The 27,236-nt window shown below is 41.8% G+C and overlaps 1 protein-coding gene across 1 annotated transcript in view; it reads right to left on the reverse strand.

The window, feature by feature from the left end:
• The window catches only part of hcn4 (hyperpolarization activated cyclic nucleotide-gated potassium channel 4), a 109,013-nt gene that overhangs the window by 56,998 nt on the left and 24,779 nt on the right, over window positions 1–27,236 (reverse strand). Inside the window, exon 2 of the mRNA XM_054771413.1 lies at window positions 19,650–20,073. Coding sequence (XP_054627388.1) covers window positions 19,650–20,073 — 424 coding nt within the window. The remainder of the gene's footprint in view (window positions 1–19,649; window positions 20,074–27,236) is intronic.

The following is a 27,236-nucleotide window of genomic DNA, read 5'->3' on the forward strand; positions in this document are numbered from 1 at the left end:
CTAATCCATGTGGTCGGTATCAGCAGCATAAAACCCTGATCGGAGCTTCCCTGTATAAAAGTCCAACAAAAATGTTGAACCTGAACAAAATTGGAGTCTGAGCTTTTTGTGTGTTGTTTCCCTATTCCTTTCACTTCTTATAATTCTTCTTTTTCTTCTCTAAATTCTTCTTATATAACTTGCTACTGCACTTACATGACAAATAACTATGAAAAAAAATTACCTGTTCTATATTCATAGTCAACATTAGCAGAGTTCGACCACTGGAAAGGATCAATACTCGTTGTAGGGGTTGAGATAAGGGGGCACAGGATTCTTTCAGCCTTCAACGCTGGCATCCTACACTACGGCGCTGTGCGTTGTGCCTCTGGAATTACACTCTGCGATACTTTTTGAATCCTTCAGGAGGTGAAAGCCTTTTATATTGTGGCCACAGATGAGCAGGTGGACGTAGATGCTCCGAGAAAGGTCCACCGGGGATGCTCTCCGTTCAGGACTGGGACCGCAGCTTTGCTGAATCACTGTTATCATCAGCCACTCAGCCAAATACAATAATGGTGAGTGGGGCGGAGGTGACTGCGCTCCTGGGTCGAGAGTGTTCATGGGAAGGCTTTGTTAATCCTAATGATAAATATACTCGCAAAGGCACTGCAGGACTTGAGGGCTGGTGTAGATTTTAATGGCCCCGGCCGTTCAAAGCCTCTTAATCCCACAGAAGACCACAGCTAACTGCTCCACGCCTTATTAAAATCCACTGAGGGCCTTTTAAGGGCTTGTGACTGACACCACATATTTCATCTTTGCTGTTCCAGCAGCGGGCAAAAAATGACAGTAACATCCCCCCCTTTATTATGTTCACGTTGGCCCGTCAACACATACTTTGCCAACCTACTATAGCTTTTGTTTATCGCAAAAACAATATTATAATTTGTAAAAAGATTTGGGCCCAGCGCCATGCAGCACGTCACACAGATTGTCTGCAAACGGCATACTTCACGAGAGGATGCGATCCTTCAACAGTTGGGATGCGTACGGAAACGCTGTATCGTCATGGCACCGTAAATGGTAGTGACCGCATCAGGAAAAAATCATTTGGGTGCTAAATGAGTGCAGACTCAGCCACCCGCAACAAGTGCTTGAAGGTGATATCGTGCATGTCGTATCTTGCGAGTAACGTAGCATCCTGACAGACGCACACAGAGTCTAGCGCGCTTTTTAAACTTTATCGCCGACCTAAACACACCAACAGCAGCGCTCACTTCCACACATTTCACCGTCGCTGTCCACAGTAGCATCGCAACACTTCCTCATTGTCCGCCATTCACGCTCATGGCGAGCGAGGTGCATTGACAAACACCAAAATTCTGAACATCAACACAAGCAGGTTGTTTTTTGGCGTGTTGTCCGTCTTCTTGCTGTTAGTTTTGCTGTGATGATGATTTCATATTGGTGAAGTTATTACTCAGTTATCATTTATGGGTTTTATGTTACTATTTTAATTACTGTTCTGCCCAACTTGCATGTCACAAAATTCCATAAAAAATCATGTTTTGGACAAAATGTGTACGTTTTCCTTTTCTTCAGGCAACGTTTAAGCACCGTTTCAAGCAGCAATCTGGCAGTGGTATCGGGAAATATGTAAACGATGCCCAACCTCAACAGGGGGTCTTTTAAAAAAAAGAAGAACATGAGGAGAAGAACTTCTTTTTACACTTGTAAGACACTGAAGACTGTTAAAACATATGTGAGCAGCGCAAACCGACCATGTTGTGTTTTACTGTTTGCTGCCACTGTTCAATAAGGTTACCCATATGGAGCTCTTATATTCATAAAGAACTAGGGAAATAAATATGTTCAAAACAGCTGTAAATTACAAAATGTGGGCTCACTACTTTAGCTAATTCCACACTATTTTAATTGAGTTTTGTAGGTAATACTCACCAAATGACTTATGACAGCTTACTAAGGCTTATAAAATGTTAATAACCCCTTTATAAACATGGGTAACCTCATGTTACCCGTTGTTTTTAGATAGCTCTCCAGGAGAAAGTCACACATTTAATCATTAAGAGCGCTTAACTTATTTTTACACTTTTTACACTTAAGAATGTTAAAATGTTTTATGACAGTGACGGACTTTTCTTATTTTTCACGGGCGCAATTATTTCTAAATCCAAACTAATCAACCTCAGAGGTTCCACGATATTCATAATGCTTTGCCACAAGCCGTTATTGTTGACTTGATTTGTTCTCATCTTTCTTCCTGGTACGCAAGATGTAATAATAGCAAGCCTGTTTTCATAATAGGTGCATTTTCATTTAATATGGCCTGTAATGGATTTAAATGAATCTTGTTCTTTGCAGCTCTGCCATGGATATAAACAATATAATGGAATAAAGTGCGGCACAAGCGCGTATTTATTTCTCTGCTTGTTGATTCCGGCTCAGTGCGTGTTTATCTGCGTGTGTGCTAAGAAGGATGCTGCCAGGGACCGGCGCTGTGCTTCCCTGGGACGGCGCGAGAGCGGCTGCGCCTTCAAATCACATCATTTTAACTCCATCAGCGGTGCTGGCGTGGAGGTATGCCTGGGAAAATGTGCCCGGGTGCGAATCAAGAGGCAGCTTTTCTCAAGAGTGGATGACAGATTCGCTCTGTCCGCATATAAACAACACAACCCCCTCCCTTCCTCTTGTCCATTTCCTCCCTGCAAATGTTTTAGCCCTATGCACTTTTTCCATCTACCTTGTTTTATTCACACTGCTTGCTTGCTCTTGTTTTTTTGGGTTGTTGTTTTGGAGTAATCTTCCTTTAAATGTGGCGAAAAATCAGTTTCACAATGTTGTGTGATGTGAAATGTCCTGCCTTGCATTACATTAAAGTGTTAAATTCACTCTGTGGCGATTGAATAAATCATGAGGTACGCCTTTCCGTCTCGCCGCAGCGTTCTTGATATATTTTTCATTTGTGAAATCACATTCCCAGATAGGAAATGACTGCTTTTAAATCTGGGTTTAAAAAAAATAAATTGCAAAGTAATGGTACATTAAGAGCCTTAAAGAGACACGGTGGACACACACACACACACACACACACACACACACACATGCACGCATGAGTGCAGTGTATTGTTTACACTGTGAAATATCCTTTTAATGAGTGTCTGACATAAATTCTGTTGTAGTGCTACATGTGTCCTCAGGCTGTCTGCAAGAAGAAGGAGCTTGGACAGACTTAAACAATAAAATCACAGCAGCTTACTCATTGGAAATAATTCCAAAAACTACTTTTTATGGAGACAGCAACAGGTAGTGTGCGTGTTCTGCTGGTACTGCCACATCTGTATTGTTGTATCGCTCGGCCAAAAGTGCCCCTAACATTTCGCCAATACTTTTTATTACATGACAGTATATCTTCTCAAGGGACAATACTATACAAATACTTCAGAGTAGTCAGTGTATAGCTTGTATAGCCGTTTGACTGATTGTCCGCCCACCGAAAATGAGTCAGCACACAGACATTGTTGTCTAAATAGCTGGTAACACAAGTAAGTAGCAAGGTAATGTTTTGCCTACTGTCAAACATGGTGGTGATCTGGGGCTGCATGACAGCTGCTTGCATTGGGGAGCTGAGGTTCACTGAGGGTAGGGGTGCTCCAGTCCACCAGCCACACAGTATTGCTTCATAGTTTCATAGCTTTTGCTTTATAACGTCGATCTCCTCCGCCCCCATTGCAGCATCCGGCCTATAGCGACCGTCTGCCGCCCACTTTCCCTTCACATGTCTGCCGTGCGGGACTTCCTGTCGCTGTGAACGTGATATGAGTTTTGCACCCTGCAAAACATGCCACGAAAATAGTCTCTCCAGGGTGGCGCGTTAAAAAGCTTTAGTTGGGTGCGGCATTTGGAGGGGGGGGGGCGGCCACTTAGTAAGTCAAATATGTTTTTGTTTGAGTTTGATGGATCCCCTTTCTGGAATTTGTGGGACTAATAAAGACTTATCTTACCTTATCTTATCTTATCTTATCTTATCTTATCTTATCTTATCTTATCTTATCTTATCTTATTGCCCAGGCGTGACCAACGTGCATGGTGCCGGCGGGCACCAGGAAGCCCCCCACGACCACATGAGGCGCCCGCAAGCCTGCTTTTCATTCAGGTTTTCAGTTATGAATGCGAGAACACTAGAAAGAAGTGCTGTTAATGTTCTGGTAGAACAAGCATATTCGGTTTGTTTGGGTTGAAATAAGCTATGGAAATAAAAATGAGTAGCTCTTGGCCATTTTCGTTTCGTAAAAGTAGGGTAAAAGTAGCTCTCACAAGAAAAAAACCTTGGTGACCCCTGATATATCCAGTAGTTAAAATCCCGTAGTTCAAATTTACAGTTGATCTATGTGATCGGTATCAGTATCGGTATCGGCCAATTTCACTCATGGATGATCAGTATCGACAGCATAGAACCCAGATCGGAACATCCCTAACTGAGAGTAAACAAGAATTCCACCATGTACCGTGACATTCCCTTTCTCCAACACGTTAAGGAGCCCAAACACACCTCCAAGATGATCAAGTGCCTTGCTGAAGGCCAACTATGACCCCTCCAGACGTGAACCCAACTAAACACCTGCGGGCATCCTCAAGTGGAAGGAAGAAAGGCGGAGCAGGGCAAGATGTCTCATATCCACCAGTTCCGTCAGTGATGTCATCACGGGGGAGTGGAAGAGGATTCCGGTATCAACCTGTGCAGCGCTGGTGAATTCCATGCCCAAGAGGGTCAAGGCAATGCCAGATAACAATGGTGCTCACATACTGACACAATTTGGACACAATGTTCACTGTGAGGTGGACTCACTTGTGTTGCTAGCGACACAATAATGGTTGCGTGTTGACTTATTTTCAGTTGCTAGTAAATCTCTACTGCTGCCACTCTTGAGTGTATCCAAGTTTCACTCCTCCTATTGTCCCTTGACATGGTATCATGAAAGGTTTGCTGAAATGGGAGAGGTGTACGCACTTTAGTGAGATACTGTATATATCTTCTGACTGTTAGCTGCGTCGTTCTAAAGCAGGGGAAGCTTCTTTCGGTGTCTGGTGTGTGAGTCATTACCTTCCAACAATACTGTACCTCTGCGATATTTTTATTGTCAAAGGGCCCTTGCGAGATCTCTTGCACTCGAGAATAAAACCCTAAACGCTGTCAGGGGTAATACCATGCAAATCTCCAGATTGTAGCCCGGAACTCCACTGTCACCGCAGCAAGGTGATTGGCCCTGTGCCTCCCTTCTCAGCTGTAATCAATTCAAATCCATCCACGCCAGGCAGGAACAGGACTTAAGCCCCCCTATTCTTGTTCCCGAGATTGGTTCTTGTTCAAGCTTTGTTAAAGATCGTTACTGTAACACAAAGGAATGAGATTGGTCCCCCCCCTCTTCATTTCCCCTCGAGCCACTGCTTGTAAAAAATTGGACGGTGTGATTTAACACCCGAACATGTAATGCAACATGCATATTAAAAAAAAAGAAAAGCGTTTGTGGCGGCACATTAACATGAAGGATGATGGATTGCTGACCACTTTGTTTTAATTGACGGGACGCCGAGTGAAGCCGGCAGCGTCGGCATCAAGCACACAAACAAGGATAGCTTTGATTGATGAAGGCGCAACAGTTCCTGATGCTAGCACTGCTTATTAGGAGATGTCCTTACTGGTATCTCCTTGCGTTGTCCTCATGAAAACAACCTAAATCACAGCGAAGGGAAGCCAGTGTCGCCATATTGTAACTGCTATTAAATGCCGAATGTCAACACAAATCAGGAAGGAGACGTTTCATCGTGTGTGGACTAATGCTAATGGAATGGCAATAATACACCAACACGCTTCCCTTATATGTTGTGCCTTGATCTGTGATGGGAACTCAAACAGAGAGAAATACTGTAGGTTCATTTGGACACCGCCAAAACATAATGTTCATATGCCCAGCTTAAACCAGCCGCCATGGGAATCAGGGGCTAAATGTGATGCGGCGCATTGTAGGGTCCCCCCCCCTCAAGGTAAATTGAGCTTGGGTGATGGATCAGACTTGCCAGGATTGGGATACAGTGGGAGCAAGCACTTGGTGGTCTGCAACATGGGAACATACATGACCCACAACTCACAAGGGAAAGCATAGGGGTTCGGTATGTTGGGGACTGGGTGGTGGTCGTGGGGGGGAGTCTCTGCAGCTTGGTCGTAGGCTTTCGAATGTTGTGACTGATTTATTTCTGGTAAATATTATACAACCGAATGCATCTACAACACCAACCAGTGGAAAGTGAATGGAGTGAGGTGCCTCAGGCCAGAAAATTTCACATATTTGCATATTGCTTTTACATGATCTGTTCATTTTTAGAAACGTCAAATAGCTCCGGGAAATCTGTTACAGCAAGTGTTTTTCCTCCATCTTTACCTGCGAGAGAGTACCGAATAGCATCCTGTCTGTTCATTGGTCAGTCAATGAAACGCTGAGAAAAGCAGTTTGTTGTCGGAATGACTGCAACTGTGCAGTGCAATACAGCAATAACCTCCATTACCGTCTGACACTGACTCAGAGGCTGCGAGTGTTCCAGAGGCGACGAAAAGCCGTAAACAAAAATCAATACGTATGACAGGGATCTGGGTCCTTATGAGGTCGGGCGGCGAGAGGACGCAGGAGGACGCGGGACGGCTGTCGAGTCCTCTGAAAACAGATGGGGTGAGTGAGAGGAGTGTGACTCAGGTGAGAGAATGGACGCGTCACGGCGGAAGCTGCAGCCCAGACACAGTGGGTGAGGCGCACAGGGGGCAGAGGCGCCATGGCTACTCTCCGCGCTAAAGAGGATGACACAAACAGCTTGTAAAATTTTGTACTGGCTTTTTCGCTGGTAAAGTTTTCGCACGTGGCCTTAGCATCAACTCCCTTTCATAGGCGATATTCCCAATCTAACTTCCTCTAGGGCAGCGGGCTGTCACCTTATTTTGTATCAGAGGCCCTTTCCGTTTTTGATCAGACATCATTGTTTTTCTCTCTAACGCGCCAAAAATAAATACTCCTTCAATATTCAATGAAAACTGAAAAGAGACACGCATCAATTTGATCTTCGATCCGAGCTACCTGACACATCTTGTGCATCTTTCAAAATCAGCAGTGATCATAAGACAATAATCGCTAAATGTTTCAAGAAAAATCAATCTTGGGAACAAGTGGCGGTAACAAGCAAACTATTGATGCACCGATTCTGTGTCTCATTAACTTGAATGCAAACCTTACTCACTTCATTTTGAGCTTGGGAGATCCATGAAGGAGTACTAGAGACACACTGAAAAGAAGAAACAGCAGTAAGTAGTGCAAATATTACTACAATAAAGCAGTAATAATAAAAAAAAATCTGGAATTATCAATTTTTTCTGTAATGTGTGTAAAATGTCATTATTTCAGAACCCTCAACACATAAAATGCATGTACGGTATATTTATGATTATTATTCACAGAAAAGTATGATTATATTCTCAAAATTACTCTACAAAAATACATTTTATTCTCATAAAATACTAACTTTATTATTTTAAAATTATCGTGTTTTAATAATATGTAATAATGAATAATATTAATTTTAATAAAAATAAGTTGCATTGTATATTATTATTATTATAGTTTTGTTATAATTATCGTATAATTATTTTTCTTCTTTCTTCTTCTCTTCACATTTTACAAAAATGTGGAAGCCCGTACACGTCAAATCAATAAATTGAGGCGTGTCAAATGATTTAAAAATTTAGTCAGATTAATCACTGTTTTTAAACTAATTAAACAAGATTAATCACAATTAGCAGCGCTGTCTGAAATATGCATATTTTTACTGTATTCAATGAACAGAAAAATAAATGGGACAGGATTATATACTGTATATTGGTATGCATTAACACCTCCAAATGAACTGAATATGCCACTTAAGCTAAAAGATACCACGCAAGTCTAAAAATCTATTTGTCAAACGCAAGTTTCTTTAAAAACATTTGAATCACACTTTAAATCGTGTGGTTATGAGCAATGAAGGGTTGCTTTCAAAGACGTCACGTAATTTAAGATAAGTGTACTTGTTTTCAGTGTATTTTCCAGCATACTTCAATGTAGCAAATTGTACATCCGAATTCAGAGTTACAAAGTGAGTGATAAGAATATCAACTTTGTTTTTCTTTATCTTCCTGTTTATGTACACACACACACACACGCACGCACGCACTAGGATGAACGCAGTAGACACGTGTGTGAGTTGGAGATACGGTACATATACATAGAATGTGGTGTTGATGTGTTCAGGTCAGATTGAAGTTAGAAAAGAGCATCAGACTCGGAGGCTGTGTGGGAACGCTTCAACGCTCCACTGTTCTTCCGTCTGCCGTCGCAACAGAGAGGCGTGCTTGTTCTGGTGCGCATGCGTTAATTACACTAAAAAAGTTCACGTAATTAATGAAATAAATTAGTTACGCCGTCAACGCGTTATTTCTGACAGCCCTGAATAAATAAAACATTCATGTAAAAAAGACGGCGTATGACTAGTATAAATAGGCGGTGGTTGATACTGTAGAGTTAAAAAAATACCTCACTGTATTGATGCAAAGACGGCAGGTGAACCAATGGTCATTTTTAAAGTTGGAATCAAACAAAATACTTTCGGAGACAATTAAAATGACATAGTGATCTTGTCATCCTATACATGCAGGAAAAACGGATTTAATGCGTTGGAAAGTGCAGTAATTACGACACGCTGCATCCTCCAGCATTTGATTGACACACCATTTTGGTGTGATGGCTAATGAGGTTTATCAATTAAATCAATCCTCGTGCGCCTCAGAGTTAATTTCTAATCATCTAACATGCTGGCTGATCTCGGCAAGGAGGATTTCTCACTGTAAAATGCCTTCACCAAAATGTCATGTGCATGCATGCTGTCATGCTGGATGAAGCACATGTGGTGAATGAGAAGTAGGCCTGGGAGTGGACCACAGGGAACACCCTTCCATCATCTGTCTAAACAGGCCTGCAGGGCTCCAATGACCACACACACACACACACACACACACACACACACACACACAAAAACACAAAAAATACTCGCAATCTGCTTCCTACCAAGATGCGCCTTTTGGTTTGTGCAGGATCACACGTTTATGTGTAAGAGTATTTGAAATGAATCCACGGTGGATATCCATATCACATGAGGTCCATTCAGGATGTTGGGGACCTGTCACGGTTGCTGGCGGTGCCTCATTGTGCGCCCCATAATGGCTCATTAAATCTTTTCTTCCTGCCTTTCTTATCTCTCAAAGAACACTCCTTGACCGAGGGAACGGGTCAGCGAGTGGAGGCTGATGCCTTGATTTACCTTCTTTAAATAACTTTGGATGGATTTAATGAGTGGAAATGAGAGGCGCCTCGCTGTCTTTTGGCAACCCGTGGGGGCGGCCGTGTCCGTCAAAGCACCTGAGCATTAAACTGAAGCACCATGCTTTTTTCAAATAAGTAGCCTGCATTCAAATATGCGCCGGGCCTCCAATGGTCGAACCGGCGCTTTTGTTTCCCTGCCAATCTCTGATGTCCCAAAAGTATTCTATGAAGTCGGGTACTTTTTGGTTAAAACAAAAACAGGCTATTCACTTCAGACTCTTCGAGCCAAATTCACATATGCATTGTCTCAGAGCCGTGCCGCAAGCCTTCACGGCAGCTCACGTTTGTCAACGTACTGCTCCTACCCTAAAAACAAGCACTTCAAATGTATAATTAAGCCCAGAATTATTTATATCCTGCTCTAAATATGAGATAAAGGGAATTGTTACTTGATGGCTGGGTAATACATATCATTTTTCAATATTTGTGTACAAAACACTCCATATTGTTGTTTTTTTTTTCTGCTGACTGTTTACCGTAGGAACTAAAATTGTACAAAATTTGTCTTTGACATAACTGAAGTCAGCTTAGCCGCTTTAATTTCTTTATTTTTCTCAAGCTGCTGTGATTCCCACTTTGAAATGTAACTAGGATTCTTGTCGGAAATGTAGTAAAAACAAAAAAAATGGCGACATTTTACAATCTTATGCTATTTTCTTGTGTCTTTTATTGCCAAGGTATGAATACCATAGGTATATTTTAGGCACTTTTATTAGGTACTGACCACCGGTGGGGCTTCAGGGGGGCTGAGAGGCCGGCACGCCCCCGGCCCGGGCTGCTAGGACGTAAGAGTTACGGGAGCTGGGCCTCTACCACGGCTCAGGGCAGCTGGAGAATGCTACAGGCTCTGAGGCCCTGTCCAGACGGGAACGTTCTTGGGATTTTCTTTTTTGGTCGGTTGGAAAAAGTCGCGTCCACACTGTGCCGGATTAGTCTATAGTTGCATCCAGACGGGAACACAAGGCACACCTTAGTGTGGCGCTCTGAACAGGCATGCAGACGGAATAAACGCAGATGGATAAAATACTTTGCCGTTTTGACCTGATAATTGAGTTGAAATAGCTCAAGTGGGTGTTGAAATGATGCGATCGCTATCCGTGGTGCTGAACTGCTTCAAATTTGTGTTGTTTTATTATTAGTGACCACATAGCCAAGGGGTGCCCATTACGTCGATCGCGAGCTACCGGTAGATGGCCAAGGTAGTTTGGGTCAATCACATAAACGTCACTTTGTAGTTGTCGTAGGATATCAGTCAGCTGACATTAAGCTCCTCTACTGATTCGCTCTTGCTCCCCAGCGGCGTTTCAAGCTACACACGGAGATGCAGCTTTCATCTTTATTATTCCGATTGCGGATAAACTAACTCAGCGGTGAGATGCTTATATGTATAACAAAATTCACCTGTTCACTTGTTGCAGTTTGTCATGTAAAAAGTGTACTGTTTGATGGCTTTGCTTTGCGTCATGAACTCCACTACAGAAATCGGTGTTTTGGTCACGTCTGCTTCTTGAGATATTATTTCATGATCAAATGGAAAATGTGCCCATTGCTGAAACCTTTTTAATATATTGCCTTGACTTCGGCTGCATTGTCTTCCGCATAATCATTTTCAGTTCTTGTACAGCAAATGCTAACTGGATGTTAGCAATGGACGTTATGGAACTATTTTGACTGACATATTAGCAGTACTCAGGTTATGTACACAACTTTTGAGGAATTATGTGTAATTATCTTTATTGCCACATTGAATAGAATTATGACTGTGAAATACTAATGATTAATATTTACAATAGTATTTAAAAGGTAGCCAGTTCTATTTTACATATGTTATATGTTTTATAGAAAGTCCAGTTATCGTTCTTACCTTCTATCCACAACATGTAGACAGCAGTGTCTTTACATGATACAGGCCTCCTCTTGAATCGATGCCTCTTTCAAATAAATACCTGCTACCAGCCTTTTTTGTAGCAGGCAGAGGCATAAACCTTTAAAGGAACCAAGATGCCAATTTTAAATGGAACCTTCAGCCTCACCATCCCATCCCCTTAAATATCTTCTTTATATTTTGAACTCCCCTTCTTCTCCAGCCCCCCTCCTCGGTAAAGAGCGTGGCTCCCGCTTCGCACGCTCAACTCCATCCACGCTAAAACATTTACGGGCTCGGCCAGTCGAAACGGTTATGTCGGAGGCATCAGGCACGACGGGAGGACGCCCTCGGAGCTTAGTCATTAGTGCGCTGCCTTGAATCTGATTTAACAGGATGACTAATCCCATCCAAGTCACTGGTTCATCAACAGGAGACAACTCCAATGAGGAGAATATCCGGTCACAGTCTTATTTTTATCCCGCAGACAAGTGACAAGAGGAAGCTGACAGGAGGGGAGACGAGGGAGACGCCATAACAGCTATTTGCTGTGTGTGTATGTGCAGTCGTGACGTTGCTTTCATTTTGAGTTAATTGGGGATGGCGTGTTCAAATTTGCGTCCCCAGTCATACGGATGCATATGTGCGTGAGAGCTAAGGGGTTAAAGCGGAGGTTACAAAAGGATGCTAAGTCCTCTGGAAATGACTCTAAATCCATGCAATATCGGCAAAAGTCACATTGGTAAACAGAGTGCGTGTCTCTGCACACCAGTTTGCATGGCCGTCTGTGTAATCACTGGCATCCAGCCACCAGGACCGAAAACATGGAGTTTGCAAACAGCATTCTGTCAGCATGGCGGCTGTAGGAACACAACTTTAAATCTGTATGAAATGGACGCAATCAGAGCTCATTCATGACAGAATTAGAGGATCATTGCTTAGACCAGTGATATACAGCAGTTGGTCTTTGGAATCTTTCACCTTACAAAATGCATTTTTGCATGGTACATTTTTGTCAGTGTACGCTAATTGGGAAAATTGTGGACAATAATTTCCTCAACAAAGCATAAAAAGCAAGTGCAGGGTTATTTTTTGTTGGCCATCTTGTAGCTGGTTTGTCGGTTAATTAGCAAATGCTACCCAAATGAAACTCGCATCACTGCCGACTGCAGGACTCGAGTGAAATTGCTTTAATCATTAGCATGCTACCAAGCTAACTAGTTAGCCTCCAATTTATTTATTCTAAACTTAAGAAAGGGTTTCAAACGGAGTGGGGAAGAAGGACAAAGTAAGAAACCAGAAACATACCACTTCCACACAGAATGAGAGGAGAACTTTTTTTCATTCTATCATGTCGGACAGGCCATGGCTGACTCCGTGCAGTGGGAAGGTAATCTAATCTCATTTCATGTCTCATCAATGTAGCATTACTGACGTCTAGTGACCAGAATACTACATCTAACTTGTCTTTCGATACTTATTGACTAATAATAGGCCGTAGTCAACCATGAAACACTACTTGTGTGAAGGCAAATGCGTACGTTTATGCACACCCTACCATGCGTACACACAAAACCTAGTAGTAGAACAGTGACTAGCTATACAACTAGCTATGGCTGTGCCTGTCCGGCGCAGGCCACATCGTCTTGCTACGTGCTACACAACTTGACCAACAAACAAGGCACTGCCCCCTCCCTCTAGAACAAACGAGCCGGTGCCAAATGCATTGCCTGCCCCTAAAGTTGATTATTTGTTATTTCTTGTTTATTCATGAAGCACGTGTAGCAGTCGGTGTCAGTGACTTGCAGTCGAGTGTTTGTGATGTTTGCCAGTTGATTGTTTAATACTTCTCAACTTCAATTTCGGTGTCGGAGAAATTCCTCTTCCTCGCCCCCTTTGCTAGGATTTTGGGGAGGGAAAAAGTCCATTCATGCATTCTTAAAAGGATTGCTGCAAAGAGGCAGAAATTAAAAATGTGTTTTTTTAGCTTTAAGATTCATTGATTAATCGAAAAAATAATCGACCGATTAATCCGTTATTAAAATAATCGTTAGTTGCAGCCCTAATTTTCATCCGAAACACGACAACTATTGCTCACAAAATGCGGAGATACGTGCTTGACATCTTCTCTTGCACTTTTTATTACCACACTAAAAACAACTGACAAAATGTAATCATTGTAAACATCAATTTCAACAATATTCACAGTGGGATGAACATTATGTAACTGTTTGATATCATCGTAATCCTAGGACTCTCATTTTTTTCTGATGGGGAAGCCATCCATTTAATTCACTGTTGAACAATTAAAATCTGATTTAATTCGAATGTGAGCGGTTTTGGCTATTAAAATACAAACACGCTGCGGCACGTGTGAAGATAATTCATCGTGAAAATGTCTGGCTTGGCTCTGACCCAGGAAGACCCTCTTTTTTTTATCTTCTGGCATGGCCCGCCAAAGCGGTTTGGGGGTCAAGTAGCATGCGCAAGGACACTTCAACTGTTGGTGATTATGTGCCAACATGTCCGAGCTTTGAGCTACTAACACAGTGCGCTCTCCTGAGGACATGCAATTATAACCCCTGTACGGGGGGAGCCAAGCAGGAGCTAGCTTGTCTGCATTGTATGCCCTGTGATGGAACATAAATAGGAGTATTCCTGTATTGGGGACTACGGCATTTACGGGTTTACTCACATTATCCAGACATTTTAAAAATGAGCTTAGCTACATTTTGCCATTCTGGGTATTTTACATGCTGCTTCCCTTGACTTAGATCCCTAAAAAAGTGCAGTGCAGTGAACCTCACAGAACAAAATATTTTCATGTTACAATGTTGCTCCCTGCAGTATTAAGCTACGCAGTGTGCAGTGTTCTGCTCTGCTCAAGTCAAAGACTTCCCGCAAGAAGTGTCCTTTGCGTGACTCCTTACTGGGGAGGAAATTAAACTCAAACAAGCAACAAAGCCAATGAGTCCATGCAACACTATTCGTAGCATGCATACATTGCTGGAATACAGTATTTTCCTTCTTCAGCTTTGCCTTTCTGAAGGTATTAGCTCATCCTCGGTCGTCTGCCGCTTGTGCCGTGTCAGTGAAGTTTATCTCATTTAGGCAAGCGATGCTGGATGGCATTCAGTCTTGTTACGAGAGCTAAATATTGCACGGTGTGATGAATCACAAGGATCCTCACTCGGCGCCGTGAAAATGACCTTTTTACACTTGTCTTAATACACTCTGTTTCCCTGTACAGAGAAGATAGGCAGTGTGCGCCCCTCTATGTGTTTGGGAATGGACACACGGATGTTTACAAGTCTGTCAGTGGACATAGACTTACATTAACATAGACGTACATTGACATAGACGTACATGAACTGGCAGTCAGCTTTACGTTACTTGTGTACGTGAATGTACACAGATGTTTGCATTGTGTGCATGTGAATGGAGAGACGTTTACATAATTTGTGTATGTGAACGGACAGACTGCCTTAATTGTGTGCGTAATTAGACCATCGGATGCTTTCATGACGTCTGTATGTGAATGGACATACAGTACTGGTGTTTGCATTGCTTTTGTATGTGAATAGACATACAGATGTTTACATTATTTGTATATGAATTGACAGATGGATATTTACATGACGTGTTTATGTGAATGGAAAGAATGATGTTTGAATGGCTTGTTTATGTGAACGCACACAGATTTCTACATTATCTATATGTGAATGGAGAGACTGACGTTTACATAATTCATGCATGTGAATGGATAGGCTGATGTTTACATTACTTCTGTATGTAAATAGACCACCAGATGCTTTCATTACGTGTACATGTGAATGGACACACATACGTATGTATATTTAATGACTTCTGTATGTGAATGGACATACTAGTGTTTGCATTATTTATGGGTGTGAATGGACAGACGTGTGTTGAAATTGACAGATGGATGTTTGTATCATGTGTACTGTATACTGTATGTGAATGGACAGTTTTGTCTGTATGTGAACGGACAAACCGGCATTTGCGTTATGTTTGCATGTGAATAGACATGCAGATGTTTACATTAGTTGTGTACGTATACGTTTTCTTTGTATCTACGGTATATGTAAATGGACAAACAGTTGTCTACATTGTCTGCGTATGTGAATGGAAAGACATATGTTGACATTGTGACGTTTACACTACGTGTGTATGTGAATGGACACACGGATGTTTACGTTATATGTGTGTGTGTTTAACGCCACACGCAGATAACATATGCATGGATTTTCAGGTAAGGTAACACGAACAGTCGGGGTCAGCCTGGAGTGTCAGCGTGAGGTGTTCCTCGGCCGCCATATTCAAATGGCGATGGGGAAACACGGATGGGAAAAGTCAAAGAGTCAGTCAGGTGGTGAGATGCGGGCGACAAGTTATTCTGCTGTGACAGATGACATTTCTGTGAGGTTTCATCGGGGGTCGGCTGGCGCTGAGGCAAAGCTGGCCTTTCACTCTGTTTGCCTAAGTAGCGTTCATCAGTGAGCCTGCCACGCTCGCACGCCACCCACAATGACATAAAAAATGTAAATGGCAGCTGGCAGCGTGAGTGCCATGCGGTCTCTCTTTGTGGTGTTGTTGCACCCACAAATTTGTGTTTATGAATGATTGTGCCCGTGTTAGCTTTCCTTGAGTCATGCTAGTGTGCCGCCGCCGGCTGTACGCCAGGTATTGATCTTTATTTAATTATCTAGTCCGCTTGTTTCCTTCCTGTTGCCTCCTTAATGCTTCTACTAACTTAACATGTGACTGCGGCCCTCGTCTGAGGGTCAGCCCTCGTCAAGGAGAACGTTGCCGTGAAGGAACATGCATGGTGGAAAAAGAGCGACTCTCCTCCAAGTGATTCATCTGAACTTTTCATCTCTTTGAAATGGCATCACAGAGGCCCTGCATGATTAATGTCACCACACTCACTAAATACACACTGATCACCGCACGAGAGTCGGAATATTTGCAACCAGGGGCGGCGACGGGCAGGTCTGGTCAAAATGTGGTTTGATTGGCAATCAGGTGCCATTCAGGTTTCCCCCGATTGCCACGCACAACACGTCCAATTGGAACGAAACATTGATGGACGTCACAACGGTGTCATTATTGTTGTTTGCATAAGGGCGGCTGGAGTAATACAAGGCCTGCTTTCCTAACGAGTCATGAGACTGGAGGAGATGAGGTCATGCGAACAATACGAATAATATAATATTCTTATAATATTTTCCAAACTGTGGGTGAAATCCCATGGCATGAACAACCAACAGACTGAATGCACTAATTAAGAAGGTCTCACCCAATGCACACGGGACGCACTGTATATATATACATATATATATATATATACATGATCAATTTCATCAAGACGAGACCCCTTAAAGGCACGACTTTGGTAGCTGGACACTGAGGCACCTTGACGCTTGCGAAGTAAATGTCACTGCTGCGAGTGTTTGATGTCCGAGAGGAAATTTGGATGTTTCTGAAGGAGGAAGGCATGAATGAAGTCGCTGGAAAGCTGAATGAGTTCAATTGATGAGACAAGCACCTTCCTCATCTTGCAGTCACTTCACGAGAAAGCTGAAGACGTGGCACTTGCTGTGACAATCCGTGCGACATAAAAGTTGTTTTGAAATTTTTCACGACTGTAAATGACATTTGTGGCGCCCTCTAAAGGCATTGCTCAAAATGCTTTGGAAGACATGCCAAATAGTGTAATCGTTAAAGGGATAGTTTGGATTTGACATCCCCGTCAGCAGTGAGCTATATCAACAGTTACTTACCCCCCCATTTGGTCCCATGTGTCCAGTTCTGGTCGGATTTCCATGACGAGGAGCGTGGTTCTGTTTTGTTGCTGGGTCGTTTCAGTAAAGAGTTTAGCTTCCCAAAACAATATTTCAGTTTTAACAAGGTGAGCGCATGAACACCGACAAACCGATATGTCACATTTGTTCGAAGATAGTGACGAGGAAGAAGGCGAACACGACCAACTTGTATGCACACCAGAAACACAACAGTCCTTTTTAATTTTCCCAACTGGGAAAATAAATACCACTGGAGGTGCAGCAGAGCCTTCGCCCCGACAGCCAACGCTTGCTGAGGCGTTTGGTCGGCAAAGTAAATATAAACAAAATAGCGCAAAATGGTGCACGCTAGCGCGCTACATTGCAAATGAAATGCAACCTTTCAATACGGTTGGAAAGACAACAGAAATGTTTGATGTCACAAACAGCAATTCCTGAACTGGTTAATTGTGTTTTTTTCCTAACAGAGACAGGGTTTATTTGGGGGTTTTTGGTTATGATTGTGATTTTTATGAAAGTGCAATTTTTGCTAAAAGAGACTGAGAGTTTTTTGGTTTTTTTGGTTAATTTATTATGTTGTTGTTTTTTTATTTTTTATTTCAAAGCTCTTGTCATTCCAATTACAATGTGAAATAGTCTTGGAATTAAAGTGTCTTGCTTTTGATACAATGTACTCTAATTATTACGCCATATCATTAATGAAAAAAATTGTCTCAAAAACTGTTAGTAATATCGACGATAATTTCTAGGACAATTATCGTCCAGCAAAATTTGTTATCGTGACAGGCCAACGTGCATTCATCAGGTGCATCTGTGAACGCCACATCAGAGTGAAAAACAGATGCTTTTCCACTTTATTTGTGTTTTTTACACAAAACCCAGGGAAGCATTTACAAAATGAGATGCACGACAACATCAGCTCCATTATGCGATTCCCATACACACAAACGCAGTTGCGCCTCCGGTGCTACATCCAAAAGCGCTATATTGCCGCCCCCATTCCGGGTCAATGTTGTTTCGGCAGAACACAACTGGGAAAAATGCCGGAACGGATTATTTCTAGTTGCATTATTTCCTATGAGAAAAGATGTTTCAGGCTCTGAATAAATGATCTGTCATCAGTGTTCACTTTCGAGATTTCACTGTAAAACAATCGAGTTTTTCCTCTTGCTAAGCGCTTCATGTTTTGTCTTAAATAGCCAACCAGTACAATGATACACCTTCTGTATCCTTCCACTGTCAGTCCACACTGACGCTTCCCTTTGCACGCCTTTTACATCCGAGACCAAACTAACAAGATCCAACCGGTTCGGAAAGCAACAGGAACTTTTCTAATTAATTCTGCAATCATAATCACGCTTATTTTGCGGAAAAGCCTCTCCAGGCTTTGTGGTCCCACCGCTATCTGGATGGGCGCGCTGAGAGAAATGCCAATCAACACTCTGGCTTCATCAACTCATTGGTGACTGGGGTGCCAAAAAAGGAGCCACTTCACTCTGAGCATAATCATGAGCAGCATCTATCCATACTTCCCTCCCGGGGGGAAATGGGACGTATACGGTGCTCTGCAAGCATACCTGCAGTTTGCAGCTTCCAAGGACAGGGACGCAATTTGGATAGTGATTGCATATAGAAACTGGATTAATCTTACATGCCGCATTGTTAGTTTGGACTATTACCAGGCATAACATCGTTTGAATTGCCTTTTTCTCTTTGTGAAAATATTCTCATTTCCGTACAGGGAACTGTCAAAATCCAATTGTAAGTCAAATGCAAGGTATTAACTATCACATTGTTAACTACAGCACCTTCCAGTGATAAGTAACTATTACACTGCAAAAAAGGGCTGGCCAAATATAAGATAAAAAGACCAGATTTGGGGAAAAAAAATACTCAGTGAAATTATCTGTCCATGGAGCAAGTCAATTTTACTTGGTAAGAAATCCTAAACTAAGATGTCTTTATCTAGAAAGAAGCAGGACCAAAATCATAGGTTTAAGATTTTTATATCTAAAAATAAGCAGGACCTTTAATCCGGAAATACTTCTTTTTAGAATAAAATTGTTATTTTTTTACCTTATTACAACTGCGATTGACCTTTGAGCCCTCGTGATGATCCAAATCATAGATGTTTAGCCTCGGTAGAGATCTGTGTTCTCACTGTACTTTTATCTGTTTTGTTGTTATCATGTTTTTCGTCAATGCTACGGCAGTAACATAATGCCTTTTTTGTAAGTGTGGGTCCCGGGGAGGAAGCATATGAATAACTTAGGTCTTGAGCTGAAAAGTTTTCAGGAACCCTGCTCTACACAGTATCACATATCCCAAAATGGCTGCACTCCAAGGTGATAGCGTGTACCTTCTCCAGAAGCAGTTATATCTCCAAGCTGTCAAAAGCATTGCCGTGGAGGATACCACCCCAGCGGCAGCTAGCGTACCCCTCAAGACAAAACACAGCACTTACTTTTCAAGTGTACCAACAATGCCTCAGGGTTGTCCTACCTCTTCCCATTGGTGAATATAACGAATGAGTCTCGAGAGACGCAGGAGCCGCAGCAAGCTGAGGATCTTGGTGAAGCGCACGATCCGCAAGGCGCGTGCCGTCTTGTAGAAGTCGGAGTCGATGCGCGTCTCCACGATAAGGAAGATGTAGTCCACCGGAATGGAGGAGATGAAGTCCACTACGAACCAGCTCCGCAAGTACTTGATCTTGATCTGCTGCGGGTCTAGGATGATCTCCGTGTTGTCCTCCTTGACAATACCCGTTCTGAAGTTGAGCACCAGGTCCATGAGGAAGAAGGTGTCCGACACCACATTGAAGACAATCCAGGGGGGCGTGTGCTCGTCCTTGAAGAATGTGATGCCTACAGGGATGACGATGAGGTTGCCCACCATCAATAGCAGCATGGTCAAGTCCCAGTAAAACCTAGTTGGGAGAGAGAAAGGGACAATAACAAAAGTTCAATCCATTTGACTATTTTCAATCCTGCTAATCCTTCTTAGGGTCACAAAAGGTGCCAGAGCCCATTCCAGCTCACTTTGGGAGAACGACTGTTTACACCTTGGACTGGGGACATTGTACAAAGGTCAGCGACGTGAACAACTACACTGCCGGTGTCCCGAAAACAGTAAGTAAAATCCAGCCATCTGTTGCCACAGATTGTGTAGAGGATCCCGGTTGTACCAATAAATGTAAACTTCAGAGAAAATCGTCAGCAAGAATCCAAAAAGCCAAAGAAAGCAGAACAAACAAAGGCCTTGTTCACAATGCGAGCCCCAAATCCACTCTGTAACTCTACAAATGTATTTCGGACACTTTGGTTGCATGCAGTACGTTGCAACGCCTCCATGGTTAGCAGAGCAACACATGCAGAAAGGTCAGCAGAGAGCACTGATGTATAGACACAACCACTCGTGAATGACAATGTGGACAGTAGAAAACTTGAGCACTTGAAAATCAGATTTCCCAAACATATTGGAAGTCCTCTGCGGCTCAAAATCAGTTTCCACACCTCCCAGCGGCTATTTCTCAAGGGGAAAATTATTTTGAAAGCAAATTTAAGACAAATCAGCCAGCCTCCTGGAATGGATTGTGTTTGGATTCCAAGGGTCCATTGTGTTGTTCAGCATGATAAGTTAGCAAAGCCTCTTAAAATATCACACCAAAAAGACATGGTTTTACAATACTGGCGCATGGTTTACCTTCATATTACACTCAACATAAATGGCAACACTCTAGAGCGCATCCTTGACACCCAGCATGGATTAAATGAGTTTGAAACACCCTATTTACATCCCAATTGTTGCTTATATTAGCTTCTCTACATGGCGTTTAATCCAGCAGTGGATAAATGTGGATTAATCTTACCTCATTGTTCGCAAGCAAACAGAAGTGCATATTCAATACATGCTTTGCCTTGCTTTGACAGCGGCTCAACTTGAAAGCTATTTGCTGTTCGGACACTAAATCTGGACTTGAAGGTCAGCGAGGGTTAACTGCTAATTATAAGGCACACCGTGAATTTGTCCGTCTCCCGAGCATGAGAGTTTGGGTATAAATTGCACTCTACTGCCGGCTCAGTAATTGAATCCAGATTGGCTCTTTTGTGTTAAGGGTGATATATCCTGGATACTTCATAGAATGCACTATGAAGAGGGGCGGTTCTGCGGTTCTGCATTGTTCACCGGACCAATGACATCAGATGATTTACCCACCTTTAACTGGGCCATAAAGGTCTGTGGCTGCGCAAAAGCAATTCCAAGGCGGGGACCTTACGTACGTATGCCGTGGGTACATAGCAAGAATCAGGGAACTCCATTTTTCTGCAAGCTAGCAAGACGACAGCAATTAATTACAGCTCTTTCAATTTCCACTGATGTCTATTGATTCCATAGTTGATTCATGTTGTGTTGGGGTAAATGTCACAAGGACCTACGATGAACTACTGCTGCAGGGACAATACTCTTAAAGGATTAAAAAAAAAACTATAAATCAATTTTCAATCTGGAAAAACATCCATAAAAATATTTTTTTTATTTTTATTATAAATTATAAAATGAATGCTTTAGCTGGATAAAAAAAATGTTAAAGGGCTACACCAGCAGAAACTACTATTACAATAATAGCATAATAATAGTATAGTATAATATTAGTATACTAGTAGTACGTACATGAATGCTCTTGTTATGGATCACTTTCATGTTTGTGTCTAATCTTATGGCTGCTGAGAAAACGTACATTGGAGTATTCGGGCCACACTGGAAAAAAAAAATGATTTTACTTCAAAGAATTCCCAATATTACTAGAATAAAGTCCTAATTTCAAGGGTAAATTGTCAAAATATTACAAAAAAGTCATGACATTCTGAGAAATAGTCATTTTAATGAACAATGTATATAATATTACAAAAAAGGTATAAAACTAAGAAAAGCTATTTTACCAAAAAAAAAAAAAATTATTTTATTCTTCTAGTTTTATACAATTTTCTTTTTCAAGTGGGGTCACGTCATGCATACGCTCAAGTTACATTGTGTATTCAGTGGAAGTTTTAGCTTTTAGCATGCAAATTTGTCTCAGCGCTGCACCAAAACAAGGGAATTCAGAGGAAAGCAGTTGGCCCATACAGACATAATCTGTGGATGTCGTATCCCTCGGAGTAAAAAAAAAAAAAAAGCCTTCAAAGCTACACAGGCTGTCGAGTTACTGTCGGTTACAATGTACAAGGATTACATTTTACAAGAGTCCTAGTCCTAGTGTACACAAACACCTCTGTGTCTCACACGCACACACGTATAACAAACACAAGAGAGGAACCAGTGACAGTAATTGGAATTCTTCAAAGTAAAAAGGGTATCTACTGTTTCAGCTGGCTGTCAAGTGGCGTTATATTTAGACAGACCTTGCCACCGCTGAGTTTGCTCGCGCTGAAACGGAAAGCCCCAGAGAACACAAAAATCTTCAAAAGGAGAAATGCTTACATAGGTAATGGCATTTGTACTTGTAGCGCACGTACTATAGGGCATGAATATTCATTAGAGCTGCACCGTCTATGAGTGGGTGCTGGCTAGCTGAGCGGCTGACACGGCTCACAAATTGTAGTCATTTTTGTTGTTGTTTTTGCTATTTGCATCAACTCCGATGTCTCACGCATAAGACCAACCCCAATGTATCTACTCATCTAGTATGCGTAAGGCTGGTAAGATGTGTAGTTCTTTTTTTGAGGGCCGTGGGGTTAGCAAGTCACGGTGCTTTGTTACACACAGAACCAGTGATGGGTTGCTCACGACCTGTGCAGATTATTTGTCAGTCTACATGTTAGTCACTGTCTGTGGTAATCAAGAATTGGTTGATTGTGGCACCTAGGCCTGTCACGATAATCGATAAATAGATTAACCAAATTTTGCTGCCTCCATAAATTGACAACTGCATGTATGTCTGTTTTCGTCCTCTCTCTAAAAATGTTTGCTGTTGACATTCCAGTTACAATGTTAAATTGATGTTCATTGCTTTTGATACAATGTACTGTCATTATTTTGCCACATAATTAAGCAAAAAAAAAAAATGGCCTCACAAATATTGTCAATAATGTCGATTAACTTGTAGGACAATTAACATCCAGCAACATTTGTTATCGTGACAGGCCTAGTGGCACCCACTTGTCTTTGACCAACACTTTATTGGTCAGTCTTTATTTACTTTATACTACTTTATACTACTTTATACTACTTGTTGATCCAAAATCGGTGGAGAAGGTTTAAGATGGCTTTAAACATGACTAATTGCCAGGTGGCATCACGTGTGGCTCATCTCTCTTCCCGGAGACAGGGAACGTGACAATGCGCTGAAGGAAACTATATAAGCAGTGTTTCCTTCAGTTTAGTGGTCAAATCGGTTTTGTGGCTCCAGGTGGGTTTTAATTTGGTGGTAACAGGCCCAAATGGCTCTTTTGATGCTAAAGGTTGCCGACCCCTATCCTAGTTTATATAGCAATAATGAGGGTTCCCTATATATAGGACATTTACTACCCCTTCAAAGACTTGGTGTCCCCTACAGTGACGGCTCCTCGACAAAGGTGTCCTCCGGTGGCATCGTGTGTGTGTGTGTGTGTATGTGTGTGTGTGTGTGTGTGTGTGTGTGTGCATACGATGAATTGCGTGTGTAGAATAAACGCTTGTGGCTCCTCCTTTTCACTCTCCTAGTATTCTCCTAATGGAGGTCAGGCCACCTAAACTTAGCAGAGATCCATTTACTGTGTTTTATTATGCACCAGGACTCTTGACATAGAAGAAGATTGTTCTATAAATACGGACCGACAAACACAGGCGGGATGCGGACATTTGAAAGGCATTAAATCTTTGCGTGTGGTGGTGTGCTGCCCATCCTGGAAAAAAAATGAATAAATAAATACGAGTAAAATGCAAATTGTAAACCAAATAATGAACCGATAGCCATCAGGTGGGAGAAAGTACAAAGACAAAACCATGAACTGAGTCGATAGAGCATCCGCATTGTTTGTTACGGTATTGACAGGTCAACGTACTGGTGAAGGTAGCCCTGACATTTTTTTCTCCGTCTGGAGGGACGGGAGAACGACCGGATCGGCTCTCCGGTGGGAAGGCCGGGGACGGCAGAAACATGTTGTCACCCTGAGAGTGCTTGGGACTACACGATAAGCCTCTCTCCTTCTCCTCACCCTGACAGTCACGCTTACCTGCGAGGAGCGGCGAGGCCCAGCACAAACAGTCCAAAATGGATGCACATTTTAGCTTCAGGCCACCCTATTTCAAATGGACACATCACAGGGCGCACAGCAAAGGGGTCTACCAAGTCTAGTATAGAATATGAAGGGCGGTATAGAAACAGAGCATCCTTTTCCTTGGGTGATGGCTAATTGGTCATCTACAAATCAGCATTACACTTCATTCTGTGCTGGTATTTGGTCAATGATGTCACTCGCTTGTCGTTGGTCAGGCAACATGTCAGTAATTAATTGGCCACAGTCATTGATTCAGTTATTTCAATTATTATGCGACATCTGAGAAACAAAAAGTGCATCAACGCGCTTCTTTCCACACATGACATGGTGAAAACTGGTATACAGTGATCCCTTGCTGCTTTGATTTTCACAGCTTCACTCTATCACGGTTTTTCCAAAATATATTCATTAATAAATCATGCTGTTTCATGGTTGAATACGTCCTATTATTAATACTAAAAAAAGCATATTTAAGCACATTTGATTATTTATTTTGACCTAACTTCAGAATATTCAAGCATGAAAATGTCTCCATGAACTAAAATGGAAATAAAAGACATTCAGAAGATGCATTCAGAGACGCAGCAATAATATGTCGTATTCTACAATGGTCACTAGGGCTGTAATGTTTGGTGAGACACACAAGCACCAGACTTGCTTGCAGATTTTTATTGCCGGTTTGTATTAAGTCACAACCGGAACAATAATCACGGTAGGGCTACTGCTGCGGCCGTAATCCACGGCAAGCTAAAGTCAATTCAGAACCTTTGACGTCACTTCCTGTCCGCCCTACACTCGCTCCCCTAGCACCGGAACACATTCACAGCAACACACACGAGCACGAGTCGTACTTATGTTTTAAATGTCTGATTTTCTGTTGTTATGTCTACTATATTAGGCAATGCAAGTGTAAAGGTGACTTATTTGATATCTAGAGGGATGTAATAATGTTAAAAGCCATATTTAGAAGGTCGTAAACAGGTTTTCTATGCCCTAACTACAAAAATATCTGATTTTTAAATAAGAAATCCTACTAAATTGAGGGATTACTGTACGTTATGTTCCTCACTTGTCATTGGTCCAGCTACATGTCAGTCATTACACGCAGTGTGCCAAAGATTGGCTGATTCCAATTGTGTTGTCATTGACTAATATTTAAATTTGCTTGATGATCTGAAAAAGTGTAAGTGTGACAAACATGCAAAAAAATAAGAAATCAGGAAAGGGGCAAACACTTTTTCACACCACTTTAGATATACAGTATGTAGAATATATAGATGTATTTCAAGCTACAGTATATTTTTGGAGTAGAGCAACAGCTGGTAGTCCACTATCATGGGCTGCGCTCGGGAACCTTGTGTGCTCTGCAAATGTGATTGAAAGCGATCTGACTTTGCATAATGAATGATTAATTTGTGTGCTGATAATGTGTGTGTTTGCTCGCGTTTTCTCTCCCCCGAATTGCTTACGTGTGTGTGTGTGTGTGTGTGTGTGCGCGCGTGCCAGCATGACACCCTAATAAATGTGGCTCAGTGGTATGTTTAATATCAACAAACAAACTGTGGAAATTGGGGTACATCCGATTTTCAAGAGCCAGAAACTGTTACGTGAAATCATGTTGTTTGGTTGTTGTGGATGGACGTTAACAAATAACCAGCGTTGGAACAAGAAACTCGTCAATCTTGAAGCCCGAGGAGCTGTAAGGCAGGTCACCTGTGATGGCAGCAAAATAATGCTGTATGGCACTTTTATGTTTGTGGCCAACATTCCACTGTCGTAAGATGTTTCTCTGTGTTTTGGCCAAAACTGAAATGTCCTTTAAAAACATGTGTTCAGCCGGCAATTCAGGTTTAATGTCTTCCGCTTCAGCTTTTTTTTTTTTTTTTTTACATTTTTAACAATTTATATGACAAAAGGCAACTGTACACCTGGTTCAATTTTTAATGATTTAATTTAAAATGTATTATGTATTATTAATCACTACTATTACATGACTACTTCATTTTATGACTTAATTGGCTCAGGTATTGAAGTGGTTTATACTTATTTAAAATCCCTATTACAGTTAAATCATAAAAAAATGTAACAAATAAAATATATAAATAAGAATTATTTAAAAATCATGGATTTTTTAAATTAATTTAAATATTTTATTTTTATTTTATATTTATTTAAAATTTGGGATGAACAACATTAAAAAAATAACAAAGACGTGATTTTAATCTTAAGTGTTATGTGTGCTCGTTTTTCGCGGGGGATAGGTTCCCAAAATAGCCCACAATAAGTGAACTACGCGAAGTACCCAACTTCATTTTTTGGATGATATCGGCTGTACATGATATATAAGACTGTAAAAACCCTCACCATACACTTTATACACTTTTCTCAGACAGGCAATAAGATTTTATCACAATTCTCTCTTGTTTAAACACTCTCAAAAAAGTACAAACCTTTGTTTGAATTTTAATGATCAACCTAGAGGTAGGACACAAGAAATTATTAAGTCACTCACATGTATTTCACTCATGTGACCGTGCCTTGCGTCCTGGCGCCTTTCCGCTGTACTGTAGCATTTTTGTTTTCTTGTTAAAACATACTGCTGTAGTCCTTCGAACAGAAGATTCATTTACAAGCTAGCAAGTAAGCAAGCTAGCTAGCGATGACACAGGAGACAAGGCAAGGCGGCACGAAGGAGACTGATTGACAATGGTTTACAGCCAACCGGGACGCAGAAAACAATGGGCGGTGCAGACGAGCGATGGAAGAGAGACACTCAGCTTCCCACAATGCAATTCTTCTTAAAGGGCCACGCTCGGCCTGTAACAGCGTTCAT

This window comes from Dunckerocampus dactyliophorus, chromosome 3 (genome assembly GCF_027744805.1).
Source record: "Dunckerocampus dactyliophorus isolate RoL2022-P2 chromosome 3, RoL_Ddac_1.1, whole genome shotgun sequence".
Taxonomy (NCBI): Eukaryota; Metazoa; Chordata; class Actinopteri; order Syngnathiformes; family Syngnathidae; genus Dunckerocampus; species Dunckerocampus dactyliophorus.